Source organism: Alternaria hordeiaustralica (genome assembly GCF_023758085.1).
Source record: "Alternaria hordeiaustralica strain BMP 2776 chromosome Unknown scaffold_28, whole genome shotgun sequence".
Classification (NCBI taxonomy): domain Eukaryota; kingdom Fungi; phylum Ascomycota; class Dothideomycetes; order Pleosporales; family Pleosporaceae; genus Alternaria; species Alternaria hordeiaustralica.
Window position 1 is genome coordinate 168713 of NW_026056800.1, and position 24731 is coordinate 193443.

At 52.5% G+C, this 24731-nt stretch overlaps 8 protein-coding genes across 8 annotated transcripts; 3 read left to right on the top strand and 5 right to left on the bottom strand.

The window, feature by feature from the left end:
- Window positions 1-58: 58 nt before the first annotated feature.
- Window positions 59-1569, top strand: J4E84_009378 (uncharacterized protein; the record flags this gene model as incomplete). The annotated part of the gene is made up of 2 exons (XM_049391941.1): window positions 59-202; window positions 253-1569. The coding sequence occupies 2 exons, from the start codon at window positions 59-61 to the stop codon at window positions 1567-1569; spliced, it is 1461 nt and encodes a 486-aa protein (XP_049240342.1).
- A 194-nt stretch (window positions 1570-1763) lies between these two features.
- J4E84_009379 (uncharacterized protein) lies at window positions 1764-2811 on the bottom strand (the record flags this gene model as incomplete). The annotated part of the gene is made up of 2 exons (XM_049391942.1): window positions 1764-2042; window positions 2311-2811. 2 exons carry the CDS (start codon window positions 2809-2811, stop codon window positions 1764-1766), a joined length of 780 nt encoding a protein of 259 aa, XP_049240343.1.
- A 3120-nt stretch (window positions 2812-5931) lies between these two features.
- On the bottom strand, window positions 5932-7123 carry J4E84_009380 (uncharacterized protein; the record flags this gene model as incomplete). The annotated part of the gene is made up of 3 exons (XM_049391943.1): window positions 5932-5979; window positions 6032-6267; window positions 6382-7123. 3 exons carry the CDS (start codon window positions 7121-7123, stop codon window positions 5932-5934), a joined length of 1026 nt encoding a protein of 341 aa, XP_049240344.1.
- A 377-nt stretch (window positions 7124-7500) lies between these two features.
- Window positions 7501-9555, bottom strand: J4E84_009381 (uncharacterized protein; the record flags this gene model as incomplete). The annotated part of the gene is made up of 6 exons (XM_049391944.1): window positions 7501-7764; window positions 7812-9162; window positions 9210-9323; window positions 9380-9389; window positions 9463-9478; window positions 9532-9555. 6 exons carry the CDS (start codon window positions 9553-9555, stop codon window positions 7501-7503), a joined length of 1779 nt encoding a protein of 592 aa, XP_049240345.1.
- A 455-nt stretch (window positions 9556-10010) lies between these two features.
- Window positions 10011-10398, top strand: J4E84_009382 (uncharacterized protein; the record flags this gene model as incomplete). Its single annotated transcript, XM_049391945.1, has 2 exons — window positions 10011-10051; window positions 10116-10398. The coding sequence occupies 2 exons, from the start codon at window positions 10011-10013 to the stop codon at window positions 10396-10398; spliced, it is 324 nt and encodes a 107-aa protein (XP_049240346.1).
- Window positions 10399-11667: 1269 nt separating this feature from the next.
- J4E84_009383 (uncharacterized protein) lies at window positions 11668-13185 on the top strand (the record flags this gene model as incomplete). Its single annotated transcript, XM_049391946.1, has 3 exons — window positions 11668-11704; window positions 11799-11962; window positions 12010-13185. 3 exons carry the CDS (start codon window positions 11668-11670, stop codon window positions 13183-13185), a joined length of 1377 nt encoding a protein of 458 aa, XP_049240347.1.
- A 3987-nt stretch (window positions 13186-17172) lies between these two features.
- Window positions 17173-18567, bottom strand: J4E84_009384 (uncharacterized protein; the record flags this gene model as incomplete). The annotated part of the gene is made up of 2 exons (XM_049391947.1): window positions 17173-17460; window positions 17524-18567. The coding sequence occupies 2 exons, from the start codon at window positions 18565-18567 to the stop codon at window positions 17173-17175; spliced, it is 1332 nt and encodes a 443-aa protein (XP_049240348.1).
- Window positions 18568-21801: 3234 nt separating this feature from the next.
- Window positions 21802-23588, bottom strand: J4E84_009385 (uncharacterized protein; the record flags this gene model as incomplete). The annotated part of the gene is made up of 4 exons (XM_049391948.1): window positions 21802-23187; window positions 23237-23317; window positions 23368-23437; window positions 23500-23588. 4 exons carry the CDS (start codon window positions 23586-23588, stop codon window positions 21802-21804), a joined length of 1626 nt encoding a protein of 541 aa, XP_049240349.1.
- Between the last annotated feature and the right edge of the window lie 1143 nt (window positions 23589-24731).

Sequence of the window (24731 nt, forward strand, 5' to 3'; positions counted from 1 at the left end):
ATGCCCCGACCTCGCTATCGTACACAAGGACAGATGGGATAACACCGTGCTAGGCTCCATGGCGGACATGCCCAAGGATCTGAAGGAGCAGATCGACAAGCTCGAGGAGATGTTCGTCGTGAACACAGACAAGCTCAAGGCCATCTCGAACCACTTCGTCAAGGAGCTTGAGAAGGGCTTGTCGGAGGAGGGCGGAAGCATTGTGAGTCGCAGTTTGCTTTGCGCTCTTCAGGATAAAGCTGACTGTGATAGCCCATGATTCCCACCTGGTGCATGGCCTTCCCCGACGGTAACGAGACCGGCAGCTACCTCGCGCTCGACATGGGTGGCACCAACCTGCGTGTCTGCGAGGTTACCCTGACAGAGGAGAAGGGCGAGTTCGAGATCATACAATCCAAGTACCGCATGCCCGAGGAGCTCAAGACAGGAACCGCCGAAGAGCTTTGGGGCTACGTTGCCGACTGTCTCCAGCAGTTCATCGAATACCACCACGAGGGCGAGCAGCTCAACCACCTGCCTCTCGGTTTCACCTTCTCATACCCCGTCTCGCAAGACGCCATCGACCACGGAGTTCTTCAGCGATGGACAAAGGGCTTCGACGTCGCCGGCATGGAGGGCGTGGATGTTGTTCCAGGCTTCAAGGCGGCTCTTGAGGAGCGCGGTGTACCCATCAAGCTTGCGGCTCTGGTCAACGACACGACCGGTACCATGATTGCCTCCGCGTATACCAACACCAAGATCAAGATCGGTTGCATCTTCGGCACCGGCTGCAACGCCGCCTACATGGAGGATTGCGGCTCCATCCCCAAGTTGAAGCATATGAAGCTCGACCCCAGCCTGCCAATGGCCATCAACTGCGAATGGGGCGCATTCGACAACGAACACCAGATCCTCCCAAGAACAAAGTACGATGTCATCGTTGACAAGGAATCACCACGACCCGGTCAGCAATCTTTCGAGAAGATGGTCGCCGGTCTCTACCTCGGCGAGATCTTCCGTCTCGTCCTCCAGGATCTGCACAAGGGTAGCGAATGCCACATGTTTGAGGGTCAGAACGCCAGCAAGCTCGACAAGCCTTACTCTCTCGACGCCGGATTCCTGTCTCAGATCGAGGAGGACCGTTTCGAGAACTTGCAGGACACAGGGGATCTCTTCCAAGAGAAGCTCGGCATCACCTGCACGAAGCCCGAACTCGAGCTCATCCGCCGTCTTGCCGAACTCATTGGCACACGTGCTGCTCGTCTCACCGCGTGTGGTGTAGGTGCTATTTGCAAGCACAAGAAGTGGGACGAAGTCCACGTCGGTGCCGATGGCTCTGTCTTCACAAAGTACCCCCACTTCAAGATCCGCCAAGCCCAGGCGCTCAAGGAGATTATGGACTGGCCCGCCAAGTACGGCAAGGGCAAGAACGACCCTGTCGAGGTGCTTCCCGCTGAGGACGGCTCTGGTGTCGGTGCTGCCTTGATTGCTGCGCTTACCGTTAAGCGTGCGCAGCAGGGTCAGTTGGCTGGTATCCGGGATCCGGACACGCTTCTGGCTATGGCCCCTAAGGATGCGAAGAAGGCCTGATAATGGATGTCTTATTCCGACAAATGAATGAATGATAGAATGTATATACGAAATATGTCACATCTCCCAAAGATTAGGTCTTTGCAGAGCGAAATTGGTATTCATTATGAGCATATTTTGAGGCAGATGATGCACAGAAGGCCACAGAACTGATAGATACAGAAAGCGACGTCATTCAGACACCTCAAATACCCTCAAGCATACTGCTCCACCTGCTTCTCGCTCCACTCCCAAAACGCTCTCGCCGTCTTCTTCCCAGTCTCGGACCAATAGTCCTTCCTCAGAGTCCCAACCCTTCCAAACGGCATAACCCACTCGCCCGTCTTGAGCTTCGCAGCCTCAGGTGCGAGGCCAGCAAACAACTCCGTATACGCGCCATTGACAGTGGGGTACAACATGAACTTGGCGAAGAAATGATGCACAGCGTTCATGTTGCGTCCGAGCTCCGTTTTAAGGTTCCCTGGGTTGAGCGCCTGCAGTAGTTTTCGTTAGTGGATCGACGCAGAGATCCTCAAAGAGGGATCGTAAAGAAAGGGGGAAAGGAACAAGAAGACTGATGGAACATACCACACTAACAACCCCCTCGCCCCCATACTTCCTCTGAAACTCCAAGGCGTGAAATACATTCCCGCCTTTGCTCATCCCATACTTTGTCCAATTATTCACATTTTTGGTATACTCCAGATTACTCATGTCCACGCCGCCAGTTGGCGCGCTCATCTGCGACGCAATTGAACTCACCCAAATCACCCTAACACTGCCTTTTGCTTCTTTCTTCGCTGTTTCCAGCAAGATTGGCGTGAGCAGCTTGGTGAAGAGGAAGGGCGCAACACAATTCGTGCCGAGTTGCAGCTCATAGCCTTGTTTCGTGGTGCTTCCAACCGGGGGGACCATGACGCCTGCGTTGTTGAACAAAACATCCAGGCGTGATTCCTTTGCTAGAAATGACTCGGCGGAGGCTTTGATGCCGGAGAGGTCGTCGAGGTCGAGATGCAGGTAGTGCAGTGTGCCTTTGGAATCGGGACATGCTTCTTTGACATATGATATCGCTGCGTGCGCTTTTTCGGCTGATCGCGCGGCGAGGTAGACGGTGGCGTTGTGGGTGTAGAGGAGGCGGGAGAGCTCTTTTCCTATTCCTGCAGAGGCGCCAGTTACGATGTAGACCTTTCCGCTGAGGTTGGGCAGGGAGGTCTCGGTGAAGGTGGGAGCTGGGGGGAAGAATTGGCTGAATTGTTGACCCATCTTGGAAGGTGCGGTGGTTGTGGTAAGGGTCAAGTTAATAATCGTGATGATTCTTCAATGGGGCACCGCGTGATGATCTATGGATGTTCAGTAATCGCAAGAGGGCAAAAGACGTATATATACTCAGTTCCATCTTGAAAGCAAATTCCCTCCATCCCGTTCAACTGGTACTTCGAACGGCCCGTTGTTCAACACTCGGCTTCACCACGGCATAACTATCACACCAGCCATCCAGTCTGTAAGCCTATGAGAGGTCGCGAACCCTGAATTAGAGTTGCGCTATCACGATATACATTGGATACGTCGTAGTCCCCTCCAAGCACCGTGTTTGGTGCGTCCCGTGGTTGTGTTTCGGAGTTAGGACGATGTGCGCGGCGGAGTTAATGACGTGGTAATCGGGCCGTATACTTCCAGGGTTGGTATGTTGGAGTGGGAGTTCGGAGTGGTGTTGTCGTTGACGACATGAGTTCTATCAAGCAGGACTTATGTTGTGGTACGGCTCTTCTTGCTACATTCACGGCTGGGTAATGTACGAGGTTTGTACATATCTCGCACCTGTTCGTACAAGATGTCACTTAGTTTTATGCGAAGTACCTGGGTAGCTGAGAATCTCACATGAAGTTGTAGGCATCCACGGATAGGAAAGAAACGTCTAATGGAAAACAGCAAGGTGCGATAGAGAAGACGTCTTTCTTTGGGTTATACGCTACCTAAATAACGCCTTGACATGTGCCCAAAGATCGCCGCCGTTTTCATCAAGTTGTACGCCTTTCTCAAATACCTTCAGCACCCCCGTTCGCCTGATCAGCGCCTCATCGACGTCCGAAGTCGGTTTTGGATCGCCAGCGACGCCCGTGACCCGGAGTCAGGTCTAAATACGGCAGCAAGCCCAGCAATCCTACGCATGTCAGCTCAATGCTCTCGAACATCTCTTTGGACTAGGGAGTCGATATATACTTACACCAAGCTGAGCAGGTTCCTGATGAAAGTTAGCATACAGTCACTTCTAGATCAGAATCAGATCCACATACCCATCCCTCACCACAGTTGGTAGGCGGCTCAGCAGCGCATCTACGATCGCAAACCCTGGGTGGTGGGGTAGCAAGAGCAGCACGCGCTGATGGCGGCGGTTGCGTAGGACGGGTGTAGTGTTGCGGCTTTGCTGCTGCAAGGGCGGCGAGCAGAGTGATGGCGGCAAAGGTCTTCATGTTGACGATGATGGTCAGGTATGTGGTATGAGTGAGTATGGAAGATGAGGACCGAAATCAAGGGAACGTATGTAAGAATATATACATACTCGCTACCAAAAAGGCGCCCAACGCCACAACAAACGGGATTACTCGAAATAGGATGGCATGAGAAGGCACGCTCTAGACTCGCAAGAACACACCTGTTTGTGCGACTTCTCAGCTTATGGCTGACGTCCACTGCAAACATCGCTGCGGATCTAACTCGAAAACAGAAAATGCGACCAACAAACGAAAAGGTGTACTCAGCGGGAGCTTGGCCAGTAACACAACGCGTAGCTACCACTGGATTAGTAAGAGCTCAGAGAAAGGTCGGATCTCGAGACTGCATGGCATAGTAGTGTAGATGGTGAGTATTCGCCAAGACCAACAACATGAGCATTTACAATCAGCGTATGAACATCGGCAATATGATGGCTCAAAGTGTAAGAAGGCAGCAGTTGAAAGTCAAAGGTCATGACTGCAAAGCTTCAGGCATAGTATTGATTGGAAGACGATACTCGTCGTGTGACATCACATCTATTCCACCTTCCATGCGTTCCAAAATCTCATCAAATAATAGTCCAAATCCCACTAATCTCCATCCAAATGTTCTCTAATCGGTGCAGCAAAACCATCTCAATAACCCGCCCGAGCTGAGCCAAGCCCCAATCTGAGTCAAAAGTGCATTCTATTCTCTGGTGCAGCAGGACCAGCATGCCTATATCACGTTAGCTCACATACTATCCTCGCCAATCAAGGAGCACACATGTAGCAGGATACTTACACCAGACTTGACAGCCACCTGCTCCACGTTAGCACGATACTCATATTAAATGTGGCAAGTTGATAACATACCCCACCTGGGCAGTCTGGCTCTTCAAAGAGACAGATTTTCGTGCAAATCTGAGCAGGTACGACGGGAGATGCCGCTGCGAAAGCAGCAAGAACGGCGATGAGGACAAAAGACTTCATTTTGATGACAATTTTGGAGGCTTGATGATCTGTACGAGAGTTGGAAGGGATGTGTAATTGCTGTAAAGAATGCAGCTGAACACGGGCGTACACGAGGGTAATATATACACCGTAATCCACTCAAACACCCACCAAAAGCTTCACCGGGGAACACGGTCCACGAAGATCCTCAGCCGTCGCCGTCGCATATACGCCGACAGACAGCTTCACTACTACGGCTTACATGCGAACTCAATCCCACACATACCAAATCTATACATTTGGGCGCGAATACAAACGCCACAATGCTTCTCCCTCCACGTGCTAAGCAAATTGACGGGGCTGATCTACCAAAAACAGCAAATGAGCATGATGACGTTGAGGGAGAAGCGGGTGAAACGGCTGGCGATGGCGTTGGTGGTCAAAGCGATAGGCTTTTCCAAGCCATCGAGATGATGTTGGGTGGCAGGAGGAAATGAAGTACAAACAGCCTTGGCGCAATATACTGCTTACCCGGTTTCGGGGACATGGGTTCCCCGCATTTTATGGTTTGCATGCGTAGGGCTTGCTGGGGTAAAAATAGATGTGTCGGGAGTGGAAATATGAGGGAATGAGTGGTTGTTTGTGGAGGAAGTGTCATAGATACGGACGTGGAGAATATGGGCGAGTATTGCGAAGTCCTCTGCGTTGATTGTTCGTACGGCAGAGATCGGCCCGTCGAGGTCCGCGATGACGCTTTGGTGACAGGTTCGTGTGCTGGCCACTGGAGAGAACTCCGGGCGCGGAGAGGAGATGAGCGTAAGCACCGACTTGGCATTTCGTATTTCGTATCAATCTATCACCCGAGACTGATACCACAACACGATATCAGCGCATTTCCATCTTCTCATCTTCATGGCACCTCTCTCCGATGCTAAGTGCTACGAGAAACGCCTCTGAGTTAAAAAATGGCAACGGCATTCGGTGGACTCGCAACACCACCTGGTACCTACGCAATAGTCAGCTCATGTCTCAGTATCAGCAACTTGGCGAGACATTACCTTCAACGGCACACTACTAACAAAGCAAGTACTCCGTCCCAATTCCTTACTCTTCTCACATAACCGCTCCAAATCCCACATCTCACCTATCATAACACCCCATCCACCCAACAGCCATTGATGTACTAAGCCACCGCCCTGCATCTCAGTTTCCCAGGTTTCACCCGCGTTGATACCACCTGGGGCGCTGTGTGGGCCTACGAGCGGAGACATTTCGAATGACGGCGCGTCGGATGCTGCGGAATTGTTAGAGAGTGTACTTTGAGTTGTGGTTGGAGGAGTTTGAGAAGAAGCCAAGGAGACGTTGGATCATGAGAAGATGAGATGAGGTAAGACGAGCGAATGCTTACCAACAGCGACGAACCCGTTTTCCCAAATCCATTGTAGCGTGTTCTTATCCGACTGTACGCCCAGGAACGTCGGTGGCTTATCCTTTATCGCCCGTCTTTCTTCCTCGCCTAGCTTGGCGTAATCACGTGTGAATCCTGTTCGTAAGAGTAGCAGATCGCCTTCTCGCGTCTTGATACCCGTTTCTTTTACCATGTCTTTTAGTTCCTCGGCCGTGATGCTGTTGGCTTCGAGCGCGTACACTTCTTTCTTGCCTTTCTCTTCCAGATACCGCGGATAATCTAAAATGATACCCCGAGCTGTGATACCGCCAGAGTTGGCAACACGATCAATGCCGATGACTTCCGAGGACTCGAGGTCTTGCTGTGAGCGCCCACCGTAGTACTTCTTTGCACTCTGGTAACCGTAGTGGCGGAAGCCGTCCCACTGGCTACTTCCCTGCGTGTTGAAATCCAGATGGTCGTCGTTGACGGTTCTCTTCGCGCCATCTGGATGTTCTTTGTTCTTCATCTTCCAGGAGAAAGATGGACGGTTGAAGGATGGATGGGATGGTAGGTTGAGATACCAGTCAAGTGAGACCCGGTCACCGATTTGTATCTCCTGGGCCGCTGCTTTGACGGCTGATGGTGTAATCATGTTTAGAGCGCCGAGCTCGTCGTTTGGGCCGTACAGACCCCATGCGTTTCCGGGTGGACCATTTTTGTCGAGTGGGAGATCCTGGAATGGAGGACGCGATGGTGCCATAGCAGTGTCAAGTATATATGGAACGGTCCAGAAAGTGACAACTTCGAGGGCTTGCTGATGAGTTCACTCTAGAGAAACCACGATGTAGAAATACTTGTCGGTCTTTTGAACACCATCTGGATACACTGCTGAAGCTATGTGACGTATGGTGGGGTAAAGGGCGGGGTAACTTCCGCTCGGTAACTGACGAGGTGGAAGTGACGACCGCGACTCGGACAACGGAAAGAGCATTCTTGCCAATACGTTGAAGCGCGAGCTTGATTGCTGTCTTTAGTCAGGAGTTCACTCTCCTTGATTCACCTCGTTAGACGACAATTCGTGTAGGCGCTGCGTACGTGCTTTGGTATTGCAATACCTACTGTGCTGCAGCAATTGATTCAGAAGTCGGGTCCCATCCCTACGCCACTTCCTCTTGAGCCTGTGTTCTTCAAATGCGCGCCACTGCCTTTGAATAGGCTTTGCCAAATGAAGGCTTCACTTAACAATAGTTCAATGTCCTTTTCGGTCCACTGACGCGTTGGCAATGATTGCAGAAACATCATGACCTCTTGAAAGTCCATCTTTCGTAGCTGATCGGACCACTTTACGAGGAACGCAGCGCATACGTAGAGGTGGAATGAAGAAAACCCATCCTCTTCGGCCTAGGCAATGTTAGTGATGCACTTAAGAGTGTGGCTACGTAGCTTACCAGGTATGTATCCCACATGCGTATCGTATTCTTTACAGATATCTCGCGCATCAGAAGACAGTTCATCCATCGGAAGCTGAACTGTATAAACTCTACACCCTCATTTTGGAGATGCTTCGCCAGTTGATCATCGATGCGCGTTGTGAGATCTCTAAGACTAGCGACTTGTCTTTGGATCCCTGGTTGATGCGCAATGTAGTTGTCTTGAATCCCATCAAGGAGTTTGGTAAGGCACCAAAAGGAGTCCGCCTCAACGGCGTCCAGAACTTGCTTTGGTAACTGTCCAGGATCCATGCCAAATTCAATATCCGGATCCGATATATAGGCGCCTAAGAAGACCTGCCAAAAAGGGGTCACCAGATCATTGATGCCCTGGACATATCCTGACGCAGGATGCCGTATCGCCCACACGTATAGTATTCGCTCGAGAGACCGTTGCGTCGCTTCGTAGCTGTAGAGCTCGAGATGGGGGTTCGTCCGAGGCACGTCAATGCTGATCTGATGCCATATAGCTTCGTCCAAGCCACGTCCTCGTCCACGATTTGTTGAAGGATAGCCAGCGCCACCTGCCATTCCAGATGCTACAGCGCTAGCATTACCAGATGTACCGCGTTCAAAGGCCTGTCGCACTCCCTCCAGATACTCTTTCCGTTTGCGCTCGAGTGTCGCGACCCTCCGCTCGCTGCTAGTTGGCAGGTAACCCAACAAGATCTGCCATGTCATTGCGCGTACTTCAGACGGGACTCCTGACCAGGCTGAGTCGCGAAGATCTGATAGCGATATGGTGCTCGCCTGCAGTATCCTCTTGAACTTGTTGATCCTTGTTGTGCGCGCGGAGTGCTCTTCGACCTGCTTCGCTGAGGCGTTTGGGGGTAGACTAGGATGCGAAATGAGATGCAGAGAGTTTGCGGGATCTCGAAGAATTTCCTGGTACTGCGGCCGTAAGATCTTCCCTTCAATCTTCTTCGCGGTCGGGTAGTTGGGTATGCCTCGCTCCTCTGCAATATCACCACTGTCTATACCACGCCACGCTGTTGAGCCCAGACTCTCCCTACTAACGTGCCCGGCGGCTTCCTTCGTCTTGGATGGCTGTTTCCGCCGGCCCTTCCTCCGCATGTTTGCGATGCTCGGCAGCCCAAACTCGTCTTCGTCATCTTCAAACATGTTGTCGGCATCGTCTTCGTCCCCCTCGTTCCAGTCTTGGTGGGTGTCATTGAGGAAGTAGCTGTACGTGGCTCGCGCAGGACGGGGCGATATGGTCTTGCTAGACCGGCTCGGTGCAGCGCTTGACTCGCGACTGTGAGTTGCCGATGGCGGGGTTCGAGGTCGTGAGTTGGATCCGGAAACGCTCCTGTGACTATCAGCTACAGGCCATTAATAGCGTACTAAGCAACGTACAAAGAGCTGAAGTTGAGTATGTCGGCATGGGAATAGGATGCGCCGATGACCTTCTTGTTCGGCGGCGGCGAGGAAGCGGAATTGGACGTCGTTCGCCAGAAAGGAGAGCCAGAGCTGCGCATGGAATATCAGCAATCAAAGCCGGTATGCGACTGCAATGTGCAACGTACGAGGATCGGTCTGTATGCAGGGAAGCGATATGTTAGCTACCCCGGATACTATGACGCTCTCTGTGACTTGGATGGGCACACACCGACCTGGACCATTTCCTGGCAACTTGTTAGCAAACACACAGATTGCGCGTACAACTGAGTGGACAAACCTGCTGCTGTTTCTTGGACGCCATGTTGGAATATGTGAATGCTTGTTCCGTGCCTCGAGGCGGCCCCGCTGCGAACCTGAGCTCCGAATCGCTCGACCCGGAAAGTACGAAGGAGCCTGTAGGATTTGTGCCGTAATGAAGAACTCTGGATATCCCCAAGATAACAGCCTGTTCTTGAATCACCGCACCATCAATAGTACAGCTTTTCTATACAACATGGCTGTACTGGGTACCTAAGTATGTCGTAGGGCTCGTGCATGTATCCGTCGCGCCTGCCACGCCAAGCCCGATGCTAGCGCGCCTGCCCATTGCTCTGCTCTCATCTCCTCACTCCGGCGACAGACTCTTCCTTCTATCACCTCCCTTCCTTCTAAATAACCCGACAGTCCCGCCTCTCTAATCGCGACTCTACTTTCGCGCGCTTGCTCCTTCCTCGTTCCCGACATACCTTTTAGGAAGCTCTTCTTCAAGACTACACCATGGCCGACGAGAACTACGAGGATGACATCTTCGACGATCTGTCAGTATCTCTAGCGCGACGTAGCTTCGCGCGTGTAATGCGACACTTACTAACGGTCCACCAGCTACGATGATGAGCCCGCACAGAAGCCCGCGGCTGCCGCACCCGCACCAGCCCCCAAAACCGAACCTGAGCCTACTCCAGCCGAGCCCGTAAGCGCGCCTCCTCAGGATACCGCACAAAACAACGGTCAAGATAGCGCGCTCTCTTGGCCAGCCCAAGGCGCGGCAGACGGCGACTCGCACATGGACCAATCCGGTTACAATGCTGGCGGCGAGCAGTCGTACGACAATGCGCCCATGGATGATGACAACTATGGGCCAATCAACGTGAAAGAAGACGGGTAAGTCGTGCAATGTCTAACATGATCCCCATCTATCAGAGGCGCATCACAAGGTAAAAGAGCATATATCTTCCGTGTCAGGGCATCCGCCGAGGACATATTGTTACCAGGACCAAAGCCATCAACCACCGCATAAGACATTGTGCTAGAGCATCAGGCACCATGAGCGATACCAGCTCTCGTATGACACTTTGCGTGTACAATCAAGGAACAAGCTTTGGACACGGTGTGTGTCTTACCTTCAAAAGCACCTGGGGTCATGATTGGCGCAGAGTCTGGGATGAAGGTCGAGGAGCTAGACACCTTGCGAAAGATTGTGGTCCATATCGCCCATTGGCGAGGCGTTCGATGCATGGCGGAATGGGCCACCAGTGTTGGTTGTTAGAAGAAGCTGGAAGACACAAGTCAACCGCTCAGCGATACTCAGAGCAACCATCAACGCGCCTCACGCAGGGACTATCGCGGCTTGCCCGAACTTTGGCAGCGCCTCATGTCGATATATACCTAGGTACTTGATAGCGCGTACCAGCAACGCAAGCAGAGGATAGCTACCGAGTCGTGAGATAGTCTGAGACTTCCACACTCGAATTCATAGCAGAACACAGACGTTTCATCCGAATCAAACTGTGCCTTTGCAAGGGCTACTTTTGCACCTCGAAACTTGGACATGAGTACGTGGAGTGCGTTCTTGGTCGATATGATTGGTGCACGCCACGAAGTCGACACGTCCAGGGTCGGATGCGGCGCAGGAGTTGGTGTCGCTTAGCCATTCGTCAGCGGCTGCGGTCTTCCTCGCGAGCGGCAAGGGAACCTCACGATACCAACATACATGTTCCCGTCGGTCATCAATCAACCACGACAAGCTATGGAACACGAACTTTTCGACACTGCAACTTGCGAAATCACTTTCGATAGCCCCGCTGGCGAACAACAATCAGCGGTGCAGTGCGATCAACTCGACAAAGACTGCGACGCCAGCCTACTACACCAATCACTCATCTACTGAGATTGTGTCCTGATATATCTCGCCAAGGATGAGAACTGGAGTTACGGTGGACTGTATGCGAAGATGCTGTACTTGCGACTTTCTGCATCTTTAGTCTTACCAATATGGTTTCGACGGCATCATGATGACGGCCAACGCCAGCCTTCACGTCAAAGGCCACCCAACTATATACTTACGGATGCTCTATGATGCGCCTCATCAATATCGCCTGCTCTTCCTGAAGTTGATGATATAAAGCAACATCTTGCTAACTTCAACCATAGTAAAATGTTCATTGGCGGTCTGAACTGGGAGACAACAGAAGGTACGTGATGACACATTAGTAGAGCAAGACATACCCCAGTTTTATCACACGACTATACGCTCAAACGTAGGGACTTACTAAATCCCCACAACAGATTCACTCAAGGGTTACTTCTCACAATTTGGCGAAGTCAGCGAATGCACCGTAATGCGCGATGCTGCTACCGGACGCTCGAGAGGATTCGGCTTCCTTACATTCAAGGACCCCAAGTGTGTGAACATCGTCATGGTCAAGGAGCATTACCTCGATGGTAAAATCGTATGTCTACTCCCATCAACGGCGAGCTGCCAGCTAATACCATGCAGATTGACCCCAAGCGTGCTATCCCACGAGAGGAGCAGGAACGCACCAGCAAGATTTTCGTCGGCGGTGTGAGCCAAGAAGCAACCGAGGAAGACTTCACCAACTTCTTCAAGCAATTCGGTCGCGTTGTCGATGCCACACTCATGATGGACAAGGAGACCGGTCGACCCCGTGGTTTCGGTTTCGTTACCTTCGACGGCGACGCAGCCGTAGATGCCACCCTACGCGGACCTCTCCAGATTCTCGGCAAGCAGATTGAGGTCAAGCGCGCTCAGCCTCGTGGCAACATGCGCGACGACGATGGCGGCGATGGCAACAAGAAGTTCGGTCGCAATAACAAGTTCAACAAGTTCAACGACGGCGGTAACGGTAACCAAGGTGGCGGCAACAACTACGACAACGGCGGCGGAAACATGCAAGGTCAAGGTGGCAACAGCGCCATGTCTCCTGCCATGATGGCTCAGTACTGGCAGCGAATGCAACAGTACTTCCAGTCCATGCAGCAAACTCTCGCTCAGCAGCAAGCCGGTGGTGGTATGCCCGGCAACCCCATGGCTGCCATGGGCGGCATGAACCCGATGCAAATGCAGCAGATGCAACAGCAGATGATGAACCAAGGTATGAACCGCGGCAATGGCTCCCCGAACCCTCAAATGATGGGTGGCCCAGGTGGTATGAACCCGATGCAGATGCAGCAAATGCAGCAGATGCAAATGGCACAGATGCAAGGTGGAGGAGGCCCAGGAGGTCAAGGTGGTCCGGGTATGATGAATCCTCAAGGTGGCCAGAGTGCCGGTGCACGCCCAGCTTACACCGCTCAAGATCAACTCGCTTTCGAACAGCAGAAATACGAACAACAACAGGCTCGCCGCCAGCAGCAACTCTCCGGCCCCGCCGGCTTCGGTAACCCCCAGGGCGGCCCTCAGAGCTGGGACGGCATGTACGAGGACGCGCCTCAGCCGAACATTCCTTCCGGTCCCGGTGGTGGCCGCGGCGGCTTTAGGAACAACCGCTCTCGCCAGGGCTCTAGCCAACCCCCTGCTGGTGGTGGCCAGGCTCCTATCAACGCCCCCACTGGTCCCAAGAACGCTGGTGTTCGGGGTGCGAACTACCGTGGTGGAGGTCACCGTGGTGGTGGTGGCTTCAGGCACCAGCCCTATGGCGGCCGTGGCGGTTAGACGTGGGTTCAGGAAGATTCAAGAGACGAGACCTAAGAGATGCGTTGAAGTCAAAACGGAGATGTGTTTACTCTTCTGGGTGGAGTCGGGTTTGTACATGGTGGAATAATTTCAGTTCGTGATATGCATGGCCGAGATCTTGATTTTGCTCTTCCTTTTCTTCCTCTTTGGGATGGGATGGGAGGGTAATGACATGGTATTGGGGTTTGCTGCATGAACAGGTTGGAGGAGGTCTTCTTCTTTCTGTATACTAGCATTTTCAAAAACAAAAAAGTCCATTTCGGCGTTCTTGGCTTTGTCATCTTCTCGAGTTGCCGATACTATTGAAGTCTCATCCCTGGGTGTACCTCCTTTTTCGCAACCGCAGTCTGATCCGCATATACGCACAGGATTCGTGGGTTTCGAGAGAAACGATCATGATTCATCTTCGGTAGACTTTTGGAGAAAAGAGAAGAATAGCATGGACTGACTTATCACGCCGGGCTCATAAACGTCGTCTGCCCAGCTTTTGGTAAATTCAACTCTCAGATTGAGGACAACAAGGCAGCTGACTGCAAGGATGTTTATATATCGAGGCAGTTATTAAGGATGCCGTTTGACGTGAATACCTTCAGGCTAACATATTAGCAATACGATCCGCAGTGAACGAGACCAAGCATAATTTCACGCATGTGTAAGTTTTTCGGATAGATTTACGCATGTCTTCTCATGACCAACAGATTTTAGTCTTAAAATTATCAATAGTAGAAGGACATGTTATCTTGTAGTTGGGATTTGACTAGTCTCTTATAACGATAGTTTGTTAAAGGTTGGAGAAGAGGTGCACAATACCCAACATGGCTCTTGCCGCGTTTTGTTTGAATGATTGCAACGGCAGACGACATGTTCGTTCCTTCGTTGTTGTTTTGAAACCAAATTGAGCTTTTGGCTTTTCTCGGTTCTCTAAATCGTGATGGACAAATCCGCTCATTCACTCTTTGTGAGCATGATCTCTCAGGATGAGAAAGTGATCTGATAATTTTGAAAAGCCATGGCCTTGGAAAACCGGGCGCGAGTTTGTTGGAAAAACGAGGAGGATAGATATACACGGAGGCACCTTTTGGGGAGGAGCAGCACATCGCGTCCACGAATTAGCGTTGGAAGCGGGAAAGCAACATGTAGATCTGCTCTCGAAGTTTTGACAGAACACATGCAGCTTTTGTGTCAACGTTTTGTTACAGAAGCTCTCGAGGTTGGGTTTGTAAGTAAGGAAAGACGGTAGTAACAGATCTTTATATATACATGTGCTTACTGAGACGCCTGCTAATCGCGTGTAGATCCAGGCTAAGGCATGTAAGCCACGATCCGCAGGCCAGGCACAAGGACATAGGTTCTCCTTGTCTTTTTTTTCATGGCGAACAGATACCTAGGTACGCAGAGGTTTCCCTATCATCGATAGAGACGCAAAATACTGAGCGAGACATAGATGGTGCGTCCGCATCTTTTGGAGGAACATACATTCTGAAGTCGAGTGTTTCAGTGCTCTACGCAGGCGGTAGATAGTTTAGGGATTTGGAGAAGAGGCGCATGACTCACACCTGTGTGCGATTCCATCTCTTGGTTCCATCCGCTTCATCCCATGGTACTGCGATGACGCAGAGCGAAACGAGCCACTCACGACTTCCGCAACATCGACGACCTTAACGAAAAGATACTCTCACGAATGAGAGAAATCGCAAGTATAATACACTGAGAAGAGGCGCACGACACCACGCATTTCTGGCACAACAAACATTTTTCAACGAACGTGCCCGCAGACATGGGTAACTCTTGGGCTCGTTTTGGAGTTGCCAATTTGAAGACGCGAGGAAATGAGAGAAGACTGACGAGTAGAAGAGAGGTATCTATATACGGCCATGCCAGCGTGGCCTACATGGATGAGACCAGGTCAAAACAAGACACAGATTATTGCAGGGCCGCTTTTTGGTCTTTCCAGAGAAGCAAAACGGGCACAGACATAAGAATTGTTGTCTTTCGTTATGGGGGTATTCCGAGGTTCATACGAACCGACATGTCGAAGTGAAGTATGTAAAGAAGGACTTTAATAGGGCTCGCGGTAGAGACTTCGGTGGAAGGAACGAACACACGTACAAGATTTCAAAATATTTTTGGAACCAGACTACCCACAAACATGCATGCTCAGTGCGTGGATTTGGATATTTGATTCCCGACAGATAGCTATAGAAGAAGAGTATGATCCGGCAGACGACATCGTTTATATATGTATAGCCTACGAGCGTTTGCATAGCTCATAGATGGTTTTCGATTCACCGTCTTTGGTTACCATTGCATGCTTCTCGAAAGAAGAACGGTATGGTACATGTGTTGGCGAAGAAACGCGAACCACGCACCCAGCATCGCGATGATATCTTGCGCTTTCCAGTATAAGTGAGCTTCCCAGCTTATGCAAGGCACATGAGCTCGTTTTTGCTCGTTTTATGATGAGAAGAGAGACAGGAAAGCGGCAGGAGGCGACATCACGTACATGAGGCGACATTACGTAGTCATTGGTAGGTTTTGCAGCAGACAACAGCGCCGGTCATTTGAATTTTGGTTGTTCGTTTTGGTCCAAATGGTCAGAGCGCGTGGTTCCAGGAGGGAAAGAGCTGAAAAACTGGGAGCTTTTATACGCAGTCGCACAGTCGCAGTGAGTACTAACCAGTGTGTCGAGGCCACGAAAAAGTCATGAGTTTGACTTGGGGGTTTTTGTAAGTTCGCGCAGCTCATTCCGGGATTTCCAGTGTCTTTTTGGGCATACGTTTGTTCCATCGCATCCGCAGTTTCGGATCTGAGGGAAGCTCATCGCATTCACCAACATGGCTTTTGGATGAGAAGCAAGGCAAAAAGGCAGCAGGAAGAGATATGCATAAATGAGACTTTATTTTCGACGCGGAGAACAGAGCCGATCATCATACTCGTTTTCCGAGTTTTGGATAGGGGAATGAATTTGAAAGTGAAGCAGGAAAGATGAAGGTAAGGTCATCTTTATACTTCGAAGAAGAGAGGATCTTGGACTCACTAGCGCATGCGTCAAAAGCGCACACACAAAGAGGCCAGATCGCGAATTTCAATTTATGAAAAGTTCATGATGTAACTTAACATCCTCTTTAATATGCCCCTAAGTTTTGGAAAGATTGGTGGCGAAAGGTCTGGGGCAACACATGAGACCGGCAATAGTAGTTTTTAACGATAACCAAGAGTTGCGGACGGCGCGAAGACATCAGTTCAGACTCGGAGCCTTCTGGTAATCCGCTCAGGAAGGACAGCAAAACATGGGCATTATGAACGTGACTTTAGTATTTGTCGATAAACATCAAAAGCGATGATGTAGATAAGAAGAAGGTGCAGTGAGGAGTATTTATACACAGATACCTGATCACGAGGGCCACTAGCGAGAGAGCCTTTGGTAGAAAATCGCTCGGATTTCTTCAAAGTTGTACTGTGTGCTGCGATGGAAACCCAGGTCGTTTATCTCGGAGCTGTCTTACAGAAAACAGGCTTCTGCGCATTCGACTTCATAGGTATGGTCACAGTGATGTAATATTTGATGATGTAGTATTCATTACATTACGACATAGTCGTCATTAATCTAACGTTCAAAAGAGCCTGAGCCCATATCTAAACTCCAACCCATGCGATGCCATGCTGATGTTATACAACAACTAACCCAACCCAACGCTATGCAATTCAATATCCAAACAATAGCCGAAGCCAGTTCCAAAAACCTGTATACTCCCTCCTACTCCTCTTGGAGCCCTTGTTCTGGTAGCTCAACTTCCAAGTTGCAGCTGGCCAAGGCGCAGCCCATAACTTGATCGAGACTTTGAAACCGACATATCCTTTCGTAAAACATTTCCTGACACATGCACTCATCGCGACGATGCCAACGGCTACGGTGTAGAACGCTGGACCGAAGACCATCGTATCCCATAAATTGGTCCAGCCCTCCTAGAGGCCGATGCATCCGGGGATGTGGATGAGGACGATGGCCCAAGGAAGTATTGAGGAGACCATGAGCTTCCATGACGCACCTTGTGCAGGCGCAGCAGGGACGGCGTCCTTAGCAGCATTGTTCTCCAGCCCGTTGGCAGTCGGCGCTGGTGTTGTGGCAGGGTATATCGTACGGATAGTGGTGAAGCCGCGGTCGTCGTATCCAGTGACTGTCTTAGGCCCATTGTCGGATGAACCCGTAGGCAAAGCTTGCGGCGATGAGGTATAGGAACCTTGAGGGAACATCTACAGGTGATTGTTAGCATTTCGTCACTAAAGTAGACAGGGGCTCGAAAAAGGCTTACTGACAGTGGCTGAGCTGGGTGGAACAACCTTTCCGGAATCCGAAACGGTCCACCCGCTCGGGAGCCCGGGGTAGTTCGCAAACGTAGGCTGCGCAGTGGGAGTCGCCGACGGGTCGGGGATCCAGGGGTAGACGCTGGGACGTGTGTAGTCGGAGGTCTGGTGAGGAGTGAAGGGCAGAGGCTGTCCGGTGGCAGTGGCAGTGATGGCGGGTGCGTCTGCGATGGGAGCGTTACCGCCAGAGAAGACGGTACCTCCAACAGACTTGATAGATCCCGAGGTGCCAGATTGGTCGCCATAGACGTATTGAGTACCGGTGGAGTAGTCCTGAACCATGAGAGACTTGACCTTCATGCGGAAGGGGCCTTGAGAGTAGTCGGTAGGTCCACGGGCCCAAGAGATGGTACCTGCAGGGTTGGCGGAGTCACCACCGCTCCATGCACCGAACTTGATCTGCATGGGGGTCTGGGGGTACTGGTTGTTGGCGTTGGCAGGCTCGAGAGTGCGGACAGTCACGTCATTAATCTGCCATACAATCTGTTCTGGGGTCCATTCGATGGTGTACTTCTTGAAGCCTGACTGGCTGCCCGGGTCGTCGTGGAAAGCACCACGGTTGTAGTCTGTGGTTTGTCCCTTGCCGAAGTAGTTGCTCTGAACCTCATCGGGGTCTGCTCCGAGCCACTCCCAGTCGATTTCGTCCAGAGTGTCGGATTGCAGTACGAAACTGCTGACGATACCCGCGCCGGGTGCGGCTTGAACTTCAATGTCCACCTTTCCGAACATGATGTACCACAGCGAAGTAAGCTGAGGTGCATCGCCGGACTGTCTTATGGTAAATGACACGCCATCGTCGCCGTATGTGGGGTTGCCTTGGGGTGTGAAACTCTCAGATTCAGACGAGAAGTCGATGTTGACGGTTCTTCCGAGAGCCGAATCTGGAGGACAGTCGCTTCGTAGTGTGGGGTTGCAGTTGGACCATGTCTGAGCGGCGGCAGGGGCAATGAGGGCGACCGAGGCCAGAGCAGTGAGTGCTCGCATGGTGGTGCGCATCTTGAGTGCGATGTGACGGCGGAGATGGCAGGTAGCGAGCGTTGCCGACGGGATGCGCCGGTGGTTGTGGTACAGCGACGGGATGCGATGTGATGTCCAAGATGTGCTGTGATATCAAACGAGTACTAGCGAGTAACACGTGTGAGTATCGTGGTGAAGAGAGAAGTTTGGTTGGGTACCCGCTCAGCACTTGAGAGGCAGTGGTAGAGGTGTGTAATGGTGACAGACACAGCTGCCGGCCAGCATATGTAGTGTACCAGCCATCTCTGAGCAATGACCTACATGATGAGGTGTCGCGCGGGCTAGCAGAGCGGGCCAGGGCTTGTCGCGATACAGGATTCGGTGGAATTGGGCGAGGTTGGCTGAGCGACGCCGGGAGGCTGGTAGACGATGTTTCCCAGCCACACCAAGACCCCTGCCTCAGCCGAGCGCAGCTGCCAACACCGCGCCCAGGCAGGGATGCATCTCGAATATGACGCAATCGAATTTCTTCTCCTCAACAAAGTCCGTGGTAGTTTGCACAGTGAACAGGTATTGCGCAAAGTGCAAAACACGGTGTAGGCGACATGGCGGTATCCCAGACCTCAACTCGGGTGTGGCGTCGAAAAGTGGCGCAACGCATCCAGCATCCAGACCCCGCAACACCAGATCCTGCACCTATCTTTAGACACAACGCGCACTCCGCATACGATCCGCTTCTAGTCTCCAATAGCACCTGCAGCGGCACAAGACCCTGCATACGATCCTTCCGAGAACACCGTGGAAGACTTCGTCCCTTTCTAGGCCAATCTGAGTCACACGTCCATCAAGAATTTATCGACGTTACGAGGTCTCACCACCTCACGAAGTAACCCAAGTGACAATGTCTCTCACCAACGCCACGCCGCTCGAGGTCGCCCAGGCGGCCAGACTCGGATCCCGGAAACTTGCTGTCTTGTCTACCGAGGAGCGAAATGCCGCACTGACTGCTATCCATGCGGCACTAGCAACTGGAAAAGAGGAGGTTTTAGCGGCCAATGCGCGGGATCTGGAAGCTGCGAACAAGGCCGCAGCGGGAGGCACGCTAAGTGCGAGTTTAGTCAAAAGACTGGATCTGGGGAAGCCGGGGAAGTATGAGGATATGCTGCAGGGGATACTGGACGTGAAGGAGTTGGAGGATCCCATCAACAAGACCACCGCGAAGACCCTACTGGATGATGACCTGGTACTGTCGAGGATAACATGTCCGATCGGAGTACTCCTCATCATCTTCGAAGCTAGACCTGAAGTAATCGCGAACATCTCTGCGCTCGCTATCAAGTCTGGAAACGCAGCTATCCTCAAAGGTGGCCGAGAGTCCAGCAACAGCTTCGCGGCCATTGCATCCATCATTTCCAAGGCTCTTACGTCAACAGCGGTCCCATCAGACTGCCTGCAACTAGTTCAGACACACGATGTCATCGCCGACTTGCTGAAGCAGGATACATATATCGATCTCTGCATTCCTCGCGGCGGGAACAAGCTGGTCCGCTATGTGAAGGACACGACCACCATCCCCGTCCTCGGCCACGCAGATGGAATATGTTCAACCTACCTCTGCGCGGACTACCCCGCCGAAAAGGCCACTAAGATAGTCTTGGACGCAAAGACAAGCTATCCAGCTGGCTGCAACGCGCTCGAGCAACTCATTGTTGAAGAAGCAGCCTTGAGCAACACTCTTCCCACCGTTGCAGGAGCACTCTTACAAAAGGGCGTATCACTCCGCTGTGACCATACCTCGCTCCTCGCCCTCAGAGGCAAACTAGACCCGCACTCCGCTACGCTTCTCCAAGAAGCCGGACCAGAAGACTACGACACCGAGTTCCTAGACTACATACTTGCCATCAAGACAGTCACCAACGTTGACGAAGCCATCAACCACATCAACGCTCACGGCTCCCACCACACCGATGCCATACTCACCACCTCGGAAATCACAGCAAAGACCTTCCTCGCAGCCGTCGACTCATCCTCCGTTTACTGGAACACCAGCACGCGCATGGCGGATGGCCAGCGATATGGTTTCGGCACCGAAGTCGGCATCTCAACGAACAAGATTCATTCTAGAGGACCTGTTGGACTAGAAGGCTTGACGATTTACAAATGGGTCATTGTAGGTGATGCGCAGGTCAGTGCAGATTACGGCGCTGGAGGCAAGCAGTGGAAACATCAGCGCCTGCCAGTTGGTGATGAAGAGAGTGTAGCGAGGAATGAGGAGGAGAGGGAGGTATTGAGGAAGTTCAGGGCAAGCAAGGCTTGAATGCATCCGACTGAGTACCTACGCATCGACGGAAGAAAACCACGTGATCAATACAACACCCAATATACGCAACGTATGTGCACGTTACAACTCCACCAAAATACACCGACTTGCAACCCGCAGACACACATCACCAAGAATGCCACGTTACAAACACCTTCCCCATGCACTTAACCTCCTCGCTCCACCTACCCCATACCCTCCACTGTACTCTCTACCTACCTGCCCGCGGGAGAAAAAAGTCTTCACACCTCGTCACGCATTCCTATCTACATCCCTCCATTTACCTCTTGATCCCGGATCGTCTCCGTAGTACAACCGTAGTTATCGAATGTTGTACGCGTCTTCTTCCAAGCATTGCATGTACTGTACTCCACCGCAGCGGCTGTGGTGTAACGAGGGCAGATTACTTTCGGTTGGCATGCCGTACCTAATCGGCCCGTTGTACACTTGGGGTGGGGGTCGTTACCCACTTTCACGCTTGTTGGTGTGTACGAATGTAATTGCTGCCGACTCGCGCAACCTTGGTGCGCGGGAAAATGAGATGACGATGTGACGGTGTAAATGTCCGTGGTTTGATTAGGGCTAGTCATGTAGAGTGAGGTGGGTTGTTCAAATGTTGTTGGGATCGATCGATCGGAATGCGAATGCGATTGTTTGGTGGTATCGAAGGGTATTGTCTCGTGGATATGTAGGTGATGCGCCAGGAAAGCGTTCAGAGAAGCGATGACAAAAGTTGATGCACGAAGTGGAAAGACAACATTTGGTAGAGTGCAAGTCTAAATGTATAATTTTTGCTCAACACCTTCTCAAGATGCAAACTATATGCAACTATCTACCTAGAGTCTCCGCACAAATGCGCCGACTCCATGTCTTCCCATCCCTTCTCATAACAAACGTGGTATCCCATAAAAATTCCCGAAACTACACATATCGAACATTTCATGTGTCTGCGCTTACTCAACACCCTTGTTCCTCAGAGCCAAGGGGCTCTGGCTGAAGATCTGGGCACCGTCCTTGAGACGACGCTCCTCGTTCTTGCGGCCGTTGACGAAGTCGGGGTGGTTGAGGGTAAGCTCAACAGCACCGTTGACAACGTGGTCGACGGCCTCTACACCCAACATGAACGAGTGGTCCTGGTTACCGACCTCGTAGCGCCATGAGCCGAAGCGGCCACGAGACAGGATGTCCTTGGCCTGGAGGGCAGGGAGAAGCTTGGTGAGGACGCCCTCACGCTCAAGGGATGGGGTGGGGTATCCATGGTCGAAGCGGCGGTGGTAGGTGGAGACGATCTCGTCATCCGACTTGATCATCTCGGTGTTGATGAGACCCTGAATGCAGTCCTTGAGCATGTTCTTCTCATCGACGGGCTTCATGCTGGACTCGGAGACCTCCAACATGATGGACCAGTATGGGCCCTCCTTGGGCTCAGTGGAGCTGGGCTTGGAGCCATCTGCCATCTGCTGAGTGGCGAGCTTGACGTCCTTCTGGGGCTGGTTGTATGGCGAGTAGTTGGAGAAGATGGTGGCGCGGTAGAATGGGCAGTCATCCTCGGGGAAGTACAGCCAGCACTTGTCGCCAATGCGCTCTGGTCGCTCGCCGCGGAGACCAACACCAATGACGTGGGTGGTGGAGTAGAAGAGACCCTTGCTGAGGTCGATGAGCTCCTTGTCGCCCATGAACTCGACGAGCTGATCGACAGCCATGGTGTTGACGAGCTTCTTGTAGTTGACAACTGTGCCGTCGTTCAGGTGTACCTTGTGGCCGTCGGCATCAACCTTGTTGACCTTGCCGTGGTCACCGTATCTTGTCTTGGAGTCTGGCAGTGTCTTTGCAACAGCCTTCCAGATACCACCGGTACCGTCTCGCGCGGGGAAGCGGAAGGTGGCGTTGGGGCCCCAGTTTCCTGCGGTCTTGTTGTGGATGATATTGTTGATGACACCCTTGACGTTGGGGGCGGCGACACGCTCTCCGAGCCATTGGCACTGCATCTTGGTGGTGGGCACAGCCCAGACCTTGAAGTTGTATGGTCGCATGAAGAGGTCAGCGATGCCGACACCCATCTGGCGCATGATCCACTCGTCAAAGTCCTTGGGCTTGGTGTTGGCCACGCGGGCCTCGAGTGCGGCGTCAATCAAGCCGTCGACACACTTGGCCTGGTCGTCCTTGTCCAAGATGGACAGGTTGTTCTGGAATGGGTAGGGGACCCAGTTGCGCTTGCAGCGGACGTAGGACACACGCTCGTGGGTGAACCAGTCGTCATCGTTGGGGAGGGCCTCGTCGATGCAGTCGTCGAAGTACTTGTAGTGGGAGAAGATGACATGGCCACCAACGTCGTACAGCTGGGGAGGTGTTAGAGCAGGTAGGTCAATTGGCGGTGGGGGTACTCACAAAGCCCTCGGGGGTGACGTCGGTCGAAGCCAGACCACCAGGCGTCTCATTGGAGTCGACAATCATCCATGAGGGGCCATCCTGTTGTTGTTAGCATGTGCCCCGCCACTTGGACTCTGTGTTGAGCATACAATCTGGTGGAGGCGCTTTGCTGCTCCCAGACCGGTCGGGCCAGCACCGATAACGAGCACGTCGACCGAACTATGGCATTGTCAGCTCGTGCTCAGCAGGATGCCGTGTGGGTGGGCAGGCGGTGAACATACATTTCTTCCTTGGCGGATCCCATCTTGCCCTGTAGTATTTCCTGGAAACTCGGAACGCGCTTCAAAGTCTGGCGGGCGTAGTTGAGCATGTACTCTGCGGGCGAGCAGCACTTGTAGTTATAGAGAGGGTGTGGAGCAGAGGCCAGACGTTTGGGGCGTGGTGAGGAATATAGCTGGCGATAAACTAAGGACGCCAAGGCGATGCTGCGTTAAGTGGGTCCAGGGTAACAGAGGGCCAGCCGCCGAAGGAGTCGGCTGGGGAGAGCTTGGGGGCTTCAGACGGCCGCGCTGCAACGGCGAGAAAAGGGGCAGGCCGCCATGGGGACCGGCGATCGGGCTTGACCCAGCTGCTCGTGGGCGCCTTGATTGGTGCCGGCCGTCTGCTTCACCACTCGTGCGTGCAACATGTTCATTGCCCGTGGCCTCGAGTTGCGTGTGTCACCATGGCCTCTGCACGTTCCCGCGGGTGGAGCCTCAATCTGGCGGGCTGCAGCACATGGTGAAGCTTGACCGACTCTATCTCTGGGGGACTACAGCCTCAGATCAACGACGCATCGACTTGGTGTCGTGCTAGTGCCACGGTGCAACGACGCCTGTGTGCGAAGTACTCTGCATACCCCTAACGGTGCGCCTCACCCTGCGCTCCAGCGACGCGGCACAGCTCCTGCAATGTAAACCGCTGCGCGTGGCAGCAGCGAGAGTGCGCGATGTGCATGAAGCTGTCACTTTTCTACATATATGTGGGACCGGTGTCTTCGGCGCCTCTCTGCAGGGTGCCAGTACGCGTACACACCTACACAAGCAAGTGCAAGAGGCGGCTCAAAATTTCGGCGCCATTGATGGGAGTCCTCGCCGCTGTGGTCGATTGCGCGTCCACTCAGGGCTCCACGGGCGATCAGTTTCACCTCATCGAGCACTTGCAAAATCCCGCGCGGCTCCTGGCAAATCTTCATCTGGCCTCATATCAGCTCTAGTACATAGTCGGCCGTTGCCCAGTCATAGCACGCCTAAACCAGAACCCCCCCTGTGCACCGGCTCTAGAAGTCGTCTGGCTGATTCCCGCTCCGCCCCTCCCCTTCCCTAGCGCAGTCGAGGTATTAGTACCGTCACATTCACAAGTGCTCTCAACACTTCTCGTCGCTCTTTATCTCCTCATTGCTCCAGCGCTGTTACAGCTGCTTCGTGTTGCTTGTGCCACGCTTGTCCCTTGACGCGCAATACCCGCCATCAGT